Here is a 14,495-nt window from a genome sequence, read left to right as displayed (position 1 = left end):
GCCAAGCCATTGCACTGGACCTGTTTTGGGGATGGAGATCAGGAAAACGTCCCTTGAACTGGTGCCATGTCAAACCCATCCCAGTTTTGCTGTCACTTGTGTCACTGGCTCTGCCGTGTGTTCCTGCACACAGAGTGGAATGGGGAGCATGGTGCCACATGCTGGGAAAAGCAAAGACCTCCAAAGGAAAATACATTTTTGGAAAGGATGCATTTATTTGCCTTTATTTATCTTCCTAAAGCTTTCAGATTAATCTTTTTGATCTTCCCTCTGCAGCTGCGTGGCCAAGGTTTGGTTTCTTTCAGCTGACATTGTGCTGAGAGCACAGGGCTTTGCAAGGCGGCTGTTAAGGAAGGGCAGCTGAATTCCTTCGCCCTGGAGAGGGGCGGCGTTTCAAGCTAACTTTAGTAAGGAAAGACTAAAAAGGGATGCAATAAAAGTATATTAAAAATAGCAAATGGCTGTAGAAAGTGGATGTAAGACTCTCAGTGTCCCTGCTCGTGCCAAGAGAAGCGTGGGGCCGTTGAGTTGGAATGGAAAAGTGACAAGTTATGGAGCAGCGCAGAGCACCCTGCTGCCGTGCAAAGCAAAGGTGAAACGACTTAGAAGTAGGTGAAATAGATCAGAAATTTGTACAGTAGATAAAAAAAATCCAGAAAAAAAAAGACTTGAAAGAGAAACCGGCTCCTCTCTGTCCCCAGCTCTTGGAGCTGGGGATTCAGCCCCCCCCAATTCCTTGTTTTGTAAAAACATCTCCCAGCTGAGATTCCTCTGCGCTTTTTCTTTCTTCCCCCATTTGCAAAATGCTAACTCTGCTCTCTCGCCTGTCTCTCCAATTTGGAGCAATTTACTGGGAGCCGGGGATGAATTACTCAGCACAGAGTTAACCAGCACCTGCTCGGAGTTAATTGGCATGTGTGCTAATTGCCGTGATAGTCACACTTGTGCGAGCGGAGCGCAGGGAGGGGGAAGCGGGCGGCTGCCTCCATCCCAGAGCTCCTCGCTGCCGAATTCCCTGATCCTTCTTGAGATTCCTGGGAGTGGAAGAGGGTCAGGGTGGCTTTTTTGCAGTGAGACACCTGTCATTTGCTTTCCAGTGGATTTGAAGGTCCCTTTCCATGCCCTTGGACCCTCTTTGTTGGGGTGTAGTGGCTGGGATGCTTGGCAGTTTCCTTGGAAAACGAGGCTCAGCAGAAAGAAAGAAGCTGCTGTCTGAGAAGGAGGAGATGATGATTTAATGAGTGGGGTTATTGTATAGAAAATCATTTGAGACCCTGAAAGTTAGAGGTTGTTCAGGGGCTCAGCTCCTTGTTGCAGTCCTGTGCTCTGGGTGTTTGTCTCTGTAGGAGTTTGAGGGTTTAAATTCCACCTGATCACGGAGGAAGGTCCTGGGTGATCTTGGTGCCTCGGTCTGGGCAGTCAGGGAGCCAAAGCAATTTGGTGGTGAAGGAGAGGGAGCTCCAGGGCTGAGGGGATGTTTCTGGGTTGGGGCCAAGCCTCAGCAGCAGTGCCAGCAAGAGGGACAGGAGAGATGAAGGCGGCTCTCCAGGTTTCTTGCTCTTCCAGCTGCTGCTCAGAAACTCGAGCCAGTGGTTGTACTTTCTGAAACAGGCACCTGGGCAGGAAACGTGAAAATACCTGGGTTTAAAAATATGGTGGGGGAAAAAGCCCAGCCTAAAAATAAATAATGTGCTCTTCTCCATCCCTCCTCTTCACCCCATCCAGGGGTGGCCTTCCCCATGGGGTGTTTTCCTTCTCAGGCAGGGTAGAGGGGTCAAGAGCATCACATGGCAGCTCCTTTTCTCCCCATGATGACAAGCAGAATCCTGTTAAGTCACTTTTTTCCTGTGGAAAACTTTACCCAGCAGCATGAGCAAAGCCTGAGGCTGGGACAGTGATCCAGCCAAGGTGCTGAGAGTGAAGAGTCAGGATTCAGAGCAGCAGGAGGAACCTGGTTTGGTGGTTGAAAAAGGGGATTTGGTTTGAAACACTTGGGGTATGTTTGTGGCCTGGGGAGGGGAATGTGGCTTGAATTCCACTGCTCCATACAAGAAATGCCCACTCGTGTGGAGCTGAGGGCAGGGATGAGCAGCACCAGGGTTTTTTTCCTCATCCCTACAAACATCCCATCTCCTCAAGCACTGTGGAGCTTTTGGCTGCCATAGCATCCTGTGAACAAGCCCTGCAATGAAATTGTGTTAAAGTATGTTTCCTTTCACTCAGTTTAAATTTACTGCCCGTTGTTCTCCAGTGTTTATTGTTGCTTCTGGAGAGTTCCTCTCTGGTTTGGACAGTAAATCCGCTGTCTTTCAGAGGGTTTCTCTGTCCAAGAGCTGCAGCACACGGAAAGAATTAGCATCTTGCCCTGAGTCTGCTTGTGGAGCTGTTGCTACTTTGTGCTGCTGCTGGTGGTTTTGAAGATGCTGAAGGTGAATATTTTTCAGCCGGTTTAGAGAAATGGCAACTCCAAAGGGAAAAGTGGCAAAGCAAACCCAACAAAAGGTTCCTCCTCTTCCAAAGTTTCTCTGTGTGTGCAAAATCCTCTCCTTGGTTCCAAGGCTTTGGGCTCCTGTGTGGGCTCACAGGGAGGGAAATACTGAGTGGACACTCCAGGTAGATGAAATTAATTAAAATCCTCATTTTCCTTTTGGCTCTTCCTGTATCACTGACCTTTGAGGGATACTCACATGGTGCAAGCTGGAGCAGTGATGCTCTGAAACTGGTGATGCTGTAGAACTGGCCATGCTCTGGGACCTATTTTTTTCAGAGCTTCCCACAGTGGGATGGGGAGCAGCAGCCAAAGTGCCTCTGGCACTGGCCCAGTGTTCCCTGTGGTGACAGTGCTCCTCACAGCTGCATGGTTCCTCCTATTTGCTGCTGGGAGGGAAACATGCACCTTTTTTGGTAAATAATGATTCAAGAATTAAATGCCATCCCTTTATGGTCTGTCCTTGCCAAGAGTCTTATGTGTAAAATAGCCAGGTTTTGCTGCCCTTTGTCTCTCTGATCTTCTTCCTGGCCTCCCCATGCCTCACTCTCCCTGGAGGACAAACTGGGGATGTCGAGATGGGGAAAAGGGCTCCTTGAACTTGCACTGAAACCACAGAATATGATGCATGATGAATAACTTTACCCCCCCAAAAAAGCAGAGAGAAAGATTGACTCAAATGACTCAGTGAACCCCAAAAACAAACGTGGGAGTGAGACCATTAGGGCTTGTTTGTTGTTGGAGCATGGTGTGATGAGGAGGTGAAGGATGGGGAAGGTCTTCAGCAGGGTCTGGGGGCACTCTGGGGTGGGACAGGAGCAGGAGGAACTTGGTCAGGTTGGCTGTGGCTGCTGCTTTGAATTTGGGATGATGGTTTGGGACAAAAAGCTTTGGGGTTTTTTTATGCTTTTTGTATCAAGACTGAGGGCTGGGGACTGCCAAATTGAGGCAGATATGAAGCTATTTTGGGAATGGTTTTTCCCTCTGCCTGGGTCTTGGCACAAGGCACCTTGCTTTAAATGCAGTGTTATCACTGCTGTTATGCAGCTGCTCAGAGAGAGAGCAGGGAGAAAGACATACCTGTGGAAAATGAACTGGCTGAAGTTCCCTCTTTGTCCGTCAGTGCAGTGCAGCACGTGCTGGGAAACGATGAGATGGGCTAGGGGCTGTGCCAGGAGGTGTCCTGCTACATCTGCTGCAGCCTCTGGTGCTGGGTGATGCAGATTATCGTGGGGAGGCTGCAGAAGGAGCCCTGTGACCTGCAGCACTCATCCCTTTGGGGAGAGGTTTGGGCACAAGATACCACCGAGCCAATTGTGTGCCCCAGATCCATGGAAACATCCTCTGTGCCTGAGCCCAGTGGAAGGCCAGGCTGTCTCAGCTGCCTTCCGAGTTCTCTTTCCCCATAAGAATTAGGTTTCTGTGCCTGGTTATAAGGTTTCTTCCAAGTAATCAAATAAAGACATTTTAAAATTCCGAATTGAAGATTAGCGCAGAAACTGGAGACGGATTTAAATTGCCCGAGCTAATCACCAGCCACTCGACTGCTTATGACTTTATTAAGAGAAAAAAAAAGTCTGGAGTGTCACGGAGGAATAGTGATTCACGGGCACGCTGCTGTCGTCTCCTCCTCCTCGCCCAGAGCGTCGCAGTGCCCGGCCCACACGTGTCCTGTGCCACGGGGGGCTCCTGGCCTCCATCCTCGCTCTCCTGGCCCCAGAGCTGGGTGGGAGAAAGAACCAGAGACCACCCTGGCCCCAGGGGTGGGATCAGGGTCCTGGATGGGGTTTGGGAGCAGAGGGTCTCACTCCTGTCTCTCTCCTGTGCAGGTTTGTGAGCAGCTGCTGAGTTCTCAGCCCCGCCGGGTCTGGCTGCGCACGACGGTACCATGAACTGAGCACCGAGCCACGCAAAACTTTTTTTTTTTGTTTTGGCTTTTTTGGGTTTGTTTTCCATCCGAGAAAAAAGCCCCCCACGCTCTTTAATGAAAGCATTTTAAAGCGGGGTTAGCTCTCCCTCCCCTGAGCCGAAGTCGTCCCGGGTGCGGAGAGGATTTCCGGAGAAGATGGGGAGAAAAAAGATCCAGATCCAGCGGATCACGGATGAGCGCAATCGGCAGGTCAGTGCTGTCTCTCCCCTCTCCCTCACCTCACCCTTCTCCTGTTGGGGATTTTAAATGTTGGACTTTCAAAATGACCCATTTCCATCCCATTTTGGGCCATCAGTGCTGTGTTTTTCCCAATCCATAAAATAAGCAGATGGGTGAGACTTGGTGCTGAGGCCGGATCCAGGACCAGGCAAACGGCCCCATCCAGGCATTGCTCCTTGAGCCATTTCCAGCTAAGTGCTTTTCCAGAAGAAAGTATCTTCTCCACTTAGTTAGTTCCCCCTTTTTTTTATTATTTTTGTCCTGCAGAAAATATATTTCAGTTGACATTTTCCATGTGGTTTTTCCAATAAAAAACAGCCACAACAAGTATCCATTTTGCTGAACGCAAGCAACTCAAGTTATTCCTTTTTTTTCCTCAATTGTAAACTTAAATGACTCCAGGGCTTTTTTCCCTGGGCTCTCTAGAAGCCAAGCCTGAGAGACACACACACACACACACACGTGCATGTGTGTAGGAATGTATCTCAGAGGAAAACAAAATCCGACAGATTTTTCCCAAATTTCCATGTTCCTTAAACTGGAATGGTGGAGCAGCAGCACTTTGCCAGCCCAGGTTTGCTCTGGGATGACTCTGTCAATGTATTTCCCATAACCACAAGACTTCCAGGCAATTCCCTCTGTTTTCTGTGCTCCTGCAGTCTGGCTCAGCAGATCCAAGCCTCTGCTTTTAGTCCAGCCACTACTGCACTCCAGCATGACCTGCCACACTTCTTTCCTGCCACTTTCACTCCAGAAAAACAGAAAAAACAGTAAAAAAGCATGTGGATATATTCCTAATCCTTAAAGAGTGGCAAAGAACAGAACTGGATGAACCACTTTTATTGCTCTGCAGCAAAACAATGGGAAATGGCAGGTTTTCTTCATTATAGCTTCACTTGGTGGTGGGGGCCGGGACAGGCATCAAATAGTTTTTGCTGATGTTCCAGTTGCTCCTGGGGTTGTTTATATCAATCATGAGGAGGAAACAGGGCCTTAGGGGTTGTTGAAGGATTTGGAGTGTCTTTTGTGGGGCAGTGCTGCAGAGGGGAGCGAGGGATCTGCGGTGACTGGAGCCCTGTTGGAAGTTCAAACAAATGGAAAATAATCAGTGATGCTGGAGGGGGATGGCACAGCCTGACCCTGCTGGATAGACCCTTGGGAAGGGAAAGGGGCACTGCTCTGCAGAGGCAGCAGCTAGGTGATGGGACTGTTTCTGAGGGATGAGCTGCTCTTGGGCACTGGCTGGAGATAAAGCCCCTTGCTGAGATCTCACAGCATCGGGTGGGGTTTGGCAGCAGCAGTTGCTTTGCGTGGCCAGGTGTCATGGCTTTAGCACATCTCTGATGTCAGGTGTCCCCAAAGCCCAGTTCCCTGGCCTGGGGGACACTGGTTTTGCCCTGGCAGTAATTGCATCCCTGGCTGGGCTAGTTCCTCCAAAACCCAGCACAGGAGCATTGCTCCCCACCCCCGTGCAGCACATCTTGCTTTGCTTCCCAGAACCCAGCCCGATCAAATGGGTGTCAGCAAAGCAGCAGCTGTTTAATTGGTCACCAGCACAGCTTGCAACCAATTCTCACTGCTCCCTTTCTTTGGGAAAAAAGGACATAGCAGGAAGATAGGACATTTCATGAAAAAGAACTGCTCTGGGGAGTGGGATCTGCTCTGTCCACTGTGGTAGGAGCTGTAAAGAGGGTGAGAACCCTCGTGCTCCACTCTCCTGGTCCCTGCTGTACGTGTGCAATACCAGGATCCACTCCCCAGGGGCAGAAGTGTCCCATTCTGCTTTATCTCATAGAGCCATGGAATGATTTGGGTTGGAAGGGATCTTAAAAGTCCATCTCATCCCACCCCCCTGCCATGGGCAGGGACACCTTCCACTGTCCCAGCTTGCTCCAAGCCCTGTCCAACGTGTCCTTGGACACTTCCAGGAATGAGGCAGCCACAGCTTTTCTGGGCACCCTGTGCCAGGGGCCTCCCCACCTTCACAGGACAAATTTCCTTCTAATATCCCATCTAAATCTCCCCTTTTTCAGTTCCAAACCACACCCCTTGTCCCATTGCTGTCTGCCAGTGTAACAAGTGCCTCTCTGTCTGTTTGAGAAGCCCCTTGAAGTGCTGGAGGGCTGCAGTGAGGTCCCCCCTGGCTTCTCTCCCTGTGTCCCTGCGGATCAGCGCTGCCCAGGCGTGTGTGGCTGCAGGCTGTTGGCTAAGCTGGCTTAAACCCAGCATCTGGAGCATCCTCAGCCCACCCCTGCCCCCCTGGCAGCCCCCCTGCTGCAGTGGGGACAGAGGGCACGGGCAGCTCTCCTGTGTCACTCCTGGAGCTGATGAGTTATGGATGGGGCTGGTTCCTGTGGGATGCCAGGGTGGCAGAGGAATGGGAATAGTGCAGGGATGCCCTGGAGAATGAGGGATTCACTGGTGCTGGAGCAAGGAGGAGGAGGCACAGCTGCTTTTGACGCCTGTGTTTCCCCTCGTGCTGCCCATGGCTTGGGGCTCCCTTGTGAGCCTGAGGGAGAGCTGAGGCTGCACAGGGGCTCTCCAGAGCCTTTGCTGTGAGCTGAAGCTGTTCCTTCAGCTGACCCTGCTCGTGTCCCAGGTTTTGCCTTCCATGGGGGCACAGACCATAGAGTGCAGCAGGATGTGGAGCTGCTGGAGTGGATCTGGAGGAGGCCATGGAGATACTCCAAGGGCTGGAGCAGCTCTGCTCTGGAGCCAGGCTGGGAGAGCTGGGGGCATTCAGCCTGGAGAAGGCTCCAGAGAGATCTAAAGGGACTTTAATCTCCATGAGGGAGAGGGACCTTGGGCAAGGACCTGGAGTAACAGGACAAAGGGGGGAATGGTTTTAAACTGCAAAGAGGGAGACTTAGATTGGATATTAGGGGAAAATTCTGCCCTGTGAAGGTGGAGAGGCCCTGGCACAGGTTGCCCAGAGAAGCTGTGGCTGCCCCGTTCCTGGAAGTGTTCAAGGCCAGGTTGGACAGCGTTTGGAGCAACCTGGGATAGTTGAAGATGTTCCTGCCCATGGCAGGGAGGTGAGACAAGATGAGCTTTTAGATCCCTTCCAACCCAAACCAGTGTTTGATTCCGTGAATTACAGCAGCAGCCAAAACCAAGGGAGGAGAGCAAGTCAGAGTCACTAATGTCATTAGAGGAATTACTGGAGAGGATTTGCCACAACAGATCAGGCCATCAGTCCTTCAGGGCCAGGCTGCTGACTCTGGCAACTGCCAATATGGTTTGCATCAGGGGAAAGGCAAGAAATCCCCTGCTAGTGTGGGGCAGTAATTCCTTCCTGACCCCTTTGGTGATCGGCTTATGCCCTGAAGCATGAGATTTGATTACCCTCTTAGACTTACAAGGTTAATTCTTCTAGATGAGGCTCGTGCACGGCATCAGGGGAAGGTTTGAGGTTTCTGTCCTGGGTCGTGAGTGGATGCACAAGGCTGTGTTAGGTGATCCTTGTGTGTGATATGGTGGCTAAATGGCAAATCTTTCTTCCCTCTGCAGAACGTAGGGGTGTCAGTAGAGAGGGATGCTCTTGTGCCCTGTCTGCAGAGGGAATATTCCCTCCTCTCTAGAGGGATAATTTGGTGATTTGTGTTCTGCTCAGCTCTGCCCAGATTGCTTGTTGATTTGGGGAAGATGACCCCACACTCTTCACTGCTCAAGGGCAAAACCCAAGCCATGCTTGTCTCTGGTGTTCAAGGCTAAGAGCTGCCTCACTGTTCGGCCCCCACATCTCAGCCTCACCCCATGGCCTCCAGTGTCGCTGGCTGAGCCTGTGGTGGTGCTGGGCAAGGTGTGATTTGGCAGAGTGTCCCCAGCACCAGTGGCTGCAGAAGCCACCCTTGGCTGGTCCCTCTGTTCTGGTGGAGACTGTGTGTTCTCCTCCTGGGGCTCCTTGAGCTGCTTGGAGGGTGTCAGAGCGCAGAGGCTGCCCCAGCAGGGACAGTGACACAGGGGGACAGAGACAGCTCGTGGTTTCAGTGCCTGTCCTGCAGGAGCAGACCCGCAGCTGGTCCCAGCTGAAGTGGCACTGCAGCTCCTGCTCTTGGGAGCACAGCAGAGCTTTCGGCTGGCTGGCAAGTCTGGAACACTGCTGGGGAGGGGGAGTTATTGGTGACAGGGGAGCTGGCCCTCAAGTAATTGAATTTGTACCAGAGTGTGCCGGGGCTGGGGCGGCGCTGGCAGCGGGAGTGGCGCGGCCGTGGCCAGAGCGGGCGCACGTGGCAGCCACAGCAGCACGGGGTACCAGCCCTACACTTTCCAGGGGATGAGGCGATTAGAGCCGAATCTCATTACTGCTTAATCATCTCTGGGAGATGGCAGGGAGGGGCAGCAGCTCCAAGTGTGGCCAGAGCTGCCCCTGCTGTGCCCTCCCTGCTCAGGCAGGGACAGGGTTCTGTCTCGAGGGGTGCAGGACCCTGGGGGTGCACACTGGGTGCTGCTGGCGTGGTGCTGCTCCTCACCATCTCTGCAAACTGGGAAGCTGTGAGCTCTTTGGACCGTGCCTGTGATGCCAATGACAGGCTGAGCAAAGGCAGCAGCCTCGTTCACTCTCCTCCCTCAGCTCTGCGAATTTAAGCTGTTCACTTGCAAAATTGGTGTTGTGGTGGAGGCCCAGAGTGGAGTCAAACCCTCCCATGTGGAGAGGGAGCAGGTCTTGGCACCCAAGGGCATCTCAGCTCATCTCCAGCCCTTCCCCTGGAGGCTGCTTCGACCCCAGAGCAATGCTCAGGACAAAGCAGTGACCTCCTGCCTCTTATTTTCTTTTTCTGTTTTTCATTTGCTGAGAGGGCATTGGCCAAGCATCGCGCCTTCCCCGTCAGCGTGCCGTGCGTTCTGGGGGGGTGGGGGACCCTCAGCAGCTGTCTGCACAGCAGCCAGGACAGGGAGCCCCAAACCAGCTCCCTCTGTACCAGCTGGATCCTGTTAGGAGCGTGGTGGTGAGAGCTGAGCGTGGGCTGGGAATGGCAGCCCGATGTCTGCCCGGCAGCTGGAGCTGCTGTTGGAGCCAGCACCCAGCCCCAGCCCCAGCCAGCTCTCCAGGATCAGTCCTGCAGGAGCTGCCTCCTCAGCCAACAGCTCTGCTTCCAGCTCCAGGCAGGGCAGGCTGGGGGACAGGGACCCCAGGCAGTGAGGAAAACACCCCAGCAAGGTTACAAAGGGGCACCAAGATGGGGGTGGCAGCTGGGCAGGCCCCTGGCACTGGGGGGCTTGTGGAAGCATAGCTTACTGAGATAAGTGGGGCTGGTGAGCAGGAGAGCGGCTCAGGGGTGGGTTTTGGGGTGCTGAGCCCCAGCTCTGTGGCCCTCAGGTTTGGGCACTCACAGCACAGCTGCAGCAAGTGAGGACAAGATCTCTGTTGCTTGAATATTCCACTTAAAAAGCCGCAGCCCCCGGACAGATGGCAGCTCTGCTGGGGATTTTGCTGAAATTTATTTTCTCTTGATTTGGCAATATGTGATTTCCAATGCTGATAATCATCTTTGTGCTTGTGAAGTGTCTGCCTTTGGAGGATCCCAAAATAGGCAGCAATATGAACCATTTGGAAGAGGGAGGCGAGAGAGGAGAGCTTGGGGTTGGGTCCAATTGGGGAAACTGAGACAGAATATTCCCTCTGCATTCCTCTTTCTTTTTCTCTTCCTTCAGTGGTCATTTTCCCTGGGAGGTGTTGGGTCTGTGTCAGCATGGACACAACTTCTCACCATGGCTGTCCTTGCTTTCAGGTGACCTTCACCAAGCGCAAGTTCGGCTTGATGAAGAAAGCCTACGAGCTGAGTGTCCTGTGCGACTGTGAGATCGCCCTCATCATCTTCAACCACTCCAACAAGCTGTTCCAGTATGCCAGCACCGACATGGACAAGGTGCTGCTCAAGTACACCGAGTACAACGAGCCCCATGAGAGCAGGACCAACGCAGACATCATCGAGGTGAGGCTGCCTGTCCTCTCCCCAGCTTTACCCCTGTGCTAGAGCCAGGGCTGAGTCTGCTCCACACGGGGTGCAGGAGCTTGCTGCAGGGTGGGGGTGGAGCATGCAGATCTCTCACACCCAGAGCCAAGATGGATTTTGCATGGTTTAGGAAAATACTCCATTCTGGAGTAGAGTTGAAGCTGTCTCCAGCTGTGTGTTGACCGACTGCCTTGAAACTTGAGGTGCAGGTTTGCTTTGTGGGACTCTGCTGTGGAATCCAGGGTTTGGAGGCAGCTCCTGGGGCTGCTGCACTGGGGCCTGGTACAACTGGTGACATGGTTCTGAAGTGCCTGGTACAGCTGGTGACATTGCCCCAGCCTCAAATTCAGACAGGCATGGTGGGGTTGTGGGAGGGCACCAGTGCCCAAATCCAAGAGGAATTCAGGTGGGACGGACCTTGTGCCTCTGGTCCAGTGCCTGCATAAAGCATGGCCAAGCTCATGGGTTGCTGGGTTTGCTCAAGGCTTGCCTGGCTGCGTTTTGTGGGTCTCCAGGGGTGGCCCAAGCACATCCAGTCTGACCCATCCCGGCACTGTCTCTGGCACCGTGCCCAAACTGTGCTCACTTCAAGGCTGCTCTCCTCCAGCCTGCTGCCATCGCAGCAGGAGCTGCTCAGCTGCCATGTGCTGGTGGTGCCCCCACGCTGGCCCTCTCCACAGCTCTGTCCTTGTCCCTGGTGCTGGCAGAGCGTGGCTGGGCCGGAGTGCAGCACTTTTGGCTCTCAGGAGAGTGCCACCACTGCCTCGGTCATCGGTCACTTCTTCTCCCTCAGCAGTAGCTGTGCAGATGGAGCTGCAGGGTCCTCAGCATGGGGACTGCCATCAAATCTGGACAGCTGGGCAAATGGAGGGCTTGGCTTTGTAATTAGTGACATTATGGCCATCAGTTAATGCCCTCAGAGCCACTGGTGGCAGAGTGGAGCAACGTGGCCTGCACTGTTGGAGGAACTGGGCTCCTGCCTTTGGATCCCTTTGGTGCCCCTTGGTCAGCATGCTCAGGCTTTGATTTCATGAAGGAGAAGGGTAAAAAACCCAGCCTGCCTCTGCCCCCCCAAAATCTTGCTTTTTCCTTTCTTTCTTACGCTCTGTAAAATGTTTCTTTTTGAGAGATTTGGATTTGAGGTTTTTACCCCACAGCCAAGCATCTCGCAGCATCTGCCTTCCCTCGCTGGGATTTGGAGACTCTTCTGCCACAGCACAGTTTTGTAGGGGCCTTCAGAATGGTTCAGAAGTGTCCTTTTTGACCTGTTTGAGGCAGGTAATGCCCCTTAACTGTGCAAATGCCGGCGGTTCCCTGCCGCGCTCGGGATGCTCAAACTGCGGCAGCATCGAACAGATTTGTCTTGGCCTAAAAATACCGTAAACATTTTGGGCAGCGTTCTCTGTTCCCTTATGGTCCAAGATGCAAACACTCCCAAGCCGACAAGTTACACACAGTCCTTGGCACCCAAAGAAACACTGTGTTTGCACCACATGAAAAGCTGGATCTGCATCCAAAGCCAGAGAGAGGAACATCGGGAGCGGAAGGATATTGGTGGATGGCAAGAAAAGGAGCCCAAACACGCCGGGCTCGGCATGTCTTGCTGGCAGAGCTGTCATGGAGCAAAACCTGCTGGGGTGCAGGCAGGTTTGGAGGCTGCTCAAGCATCCCTCCTCATCCTTGTCTTGTCTGGGAGCAGGGTTGGGGCTGCTCTAAGATTTTTACTGTTTTCTGAATCCCAGGAGACCACTGGTGCTGATTTCCATTTTCCCTCGCCCAGGCCAGGTTCCAACAGCCCAGCTGTGTCCCCACTGCACACAAATCCAATTTATCTCATGTTTCTTGGTGGCTCCCAGTTGAACTTGACTCACAAAAAGTATCTTCTCATTCTGGAAGCTTCCCCACACTGAGCATTTAGAGACCATGAAAACCCAGGCTGGGAATTTGCCACCAAATATGATTTTAAGTGGATTTCAAGGGGCTGCTGCATCAACCCACCTTCCCTGTGATGCCTGCAGCCCTTCCTGCTGAGGGATTCGGCCCTGAGTGGCTCTGGCAGCATCTCGGGAAGGATGAGGAGCAGCCAGGACCTGGAGGAATTGAGGCAGAAGCCTCTTGATTTTGTTTTTCTGGTGGAAGGGGAGCGAGCAGTGGTTGCAGAGGGCCAAGCCGAGCACTCCCAGGCTGGGGGCTCCTGGGGCCAAAAGCACTGGTACCACAGCTCGAGGCAGGATGAGTTGCTCTGTGCAAATTTCATTTTAAAACAACATGAGATCTGTTTTTTTGTCCTGGGGAGGTGCATCTGAGGGTGGAACTGGGGGCACCCCTTCCTGTGCTGCACAGGAATGTCCTTGAGGGGTTTATCCCCTGGATATTTAGTGAGAGGCAGAGCTTCTCCACGCTGAGCTGGTTCAAGAGGGGTTCCACACCCCTGGGAACCATTCCCTGTGGGGACACCCCCGTGTTTCAGCCGTGCCAGGGCTCAGCAGCGGCTGTCAGCAGTGGGATTCAGCCACACAAGCCCTGCAGCTTCTCTGTGCCTGGCAAAGTCCTGGTTATTGCAGGCTTTTAAGTCTGAGAAAATCTCTCTAATGCAGAGAGGGGGGTTTCCTTAATCAGGCGGGGGACAGCTGAGCCCCCAGACAGGCACGCTGGGTGCCACGTGCGCGCCCGCCTGGGATCACGCCGGCTTTGGTCCTCGCTGTCGCTTCTCGTTTCCTCACAGCCCGCCTGACGTGCCAGCTCCTGAGAAGGGACTTGGACAGGGCAGAGCTCACCAGGCACCAGGATGCTCCACAGCCAGTTAAAGCCACACAGCCGTTTCTGCCCTTTCCTTGGCTGAATGTCCTGGAGGGGCTGATTTTCCCCTAATTCTCCTTCCTGGGCTTGGCATTCCCCAGGATGTGTTAAATCAGACGTTTTGCAGGATGCTGGGGAGGTGGTGAAATGTAGGGGCAGCTTCCAGTGTCATGTCTTCATCCTCATTCTCATCCTTATCCTCATCCAGACTTCCCCAAAGCCCAGAGTGGCTGAGTCTCCCTCCTGTAAGGGAAACCAACTGCATCCTGGTTGAGCATCGTTTCCTCTCACATGTTCTGCATTTCCTGCTGCTCTCTTACCCTCTTCGGGTTGGAAATCTGCTCCCCTGTGAGCTGGGATCGTGGAAGTTGACAGTATTGCCTAGAAAAGCAGGATGTGCAGTGGATCCTGATAGAACAGGGGGACCTGAGCGTGGCAGGGAGAGGGGCAGGTGGTGACCGAGGTGGGTTTTTGCCATGGGAAGTTCTCATCCTGGTTTTTCTCTGAACATTTTCTGCTGGAAGGGAACCACTTTTAAATCTCTTCCATATGAAAAATTGTTGTGTTCCTCTGGCTGCAGCCCAGTGACAGAAAGGTTTCCTGAAAACCTCTTTGCATCTTCTGTTTTTTCCCTGGCAGAAAGAAAGAGGAGGAATGAGAAGGAAAGTTCTTTTCTAAAAGACCTTGCAGAGATCCCAAAAACAGGAATCTTTGGGTTTGATTCCCTCTCCAGCAAAATTGTTTTCCTTTTACATCATCTTGACAAAAAGCTAAAAATGTGGGACACACATTTTTTTTGGTGAAAAAACCCGAAAGAACCAGCAGCCAACGCCCTGTATGGCTGGAAATGGCATTTTGTTGTCCCAGGGCTCTCGTTGGGCAGCAGATTGCTGCAAGCCACGCTGCCTTGGCTCATGTCCTGCTGTGACTCCAGCCTGCTCACTCCCCACCACCACTGCTTCCCATCCCCCTGTGCTCAGCCCTGCCAGCTCTGCAGCTCGTCCCCATCCCCTGCCTGCAGCCCCTCCTGCTGCCACAGGTTACAATCCCAGCTCCAGGGTCACCTCCCAGGTCACCTCCCAGCTCCAGGGTCACCTCCCAG

General features: G+C 53.0%; 1 protein-coding gene across 9 annotated transcripts in view; it reads left to right on the top strand.

The window, feature by feature from the left end:
* The window catches only part of MEF2D (myocyte enhancer factor 2D), an 80,826-nt gene that overhangs the window by 36,329 nt on the left and 30,002 nt on the right, over window positions 1-14,495 (top strand). For all 9 annotated transcript variants that reach the window (XM_015650090.2, XM_015650088.2, XM_015650089.2 and 6 more), the window contains 2 exons: window positions 4,318-4,607; window positions 10,370-10,573. In XM_015650090.2, coding sequence (XP_015505576.1) covers window positions 4,554-4,607; window positions 10,370-10,573 — 258 coding nt within the window. In that variant the 5' untranslated portion in view covers window positions 4,318-4,553. The remainder of the gene's footprint in view (window positions 1-4,317; window positions 4,608-10,369; window positions 10,574-14,495) is intronic.

The sequence above is a fragment of the Parus major genome, chromosome 25LG1 (assembly GCF_001522545.3).
Source record: "Parus major isolate Abel chromosome 25LG1, Parus_major1.1, whole genome shotgun sequence".
In the NCBI taxonomy this organism is placed as follows: domain Eukaryota; kingdom Metazoa; phylum Chordata; class Aves; order Passeriformes; family Paridae; genus Parus; species Parus major.
The sequence above is the reverse complement of the archived record's forward strand: the minus strand, read 5'-3'. Positions and strand labels throughout refer to the sequence as shown.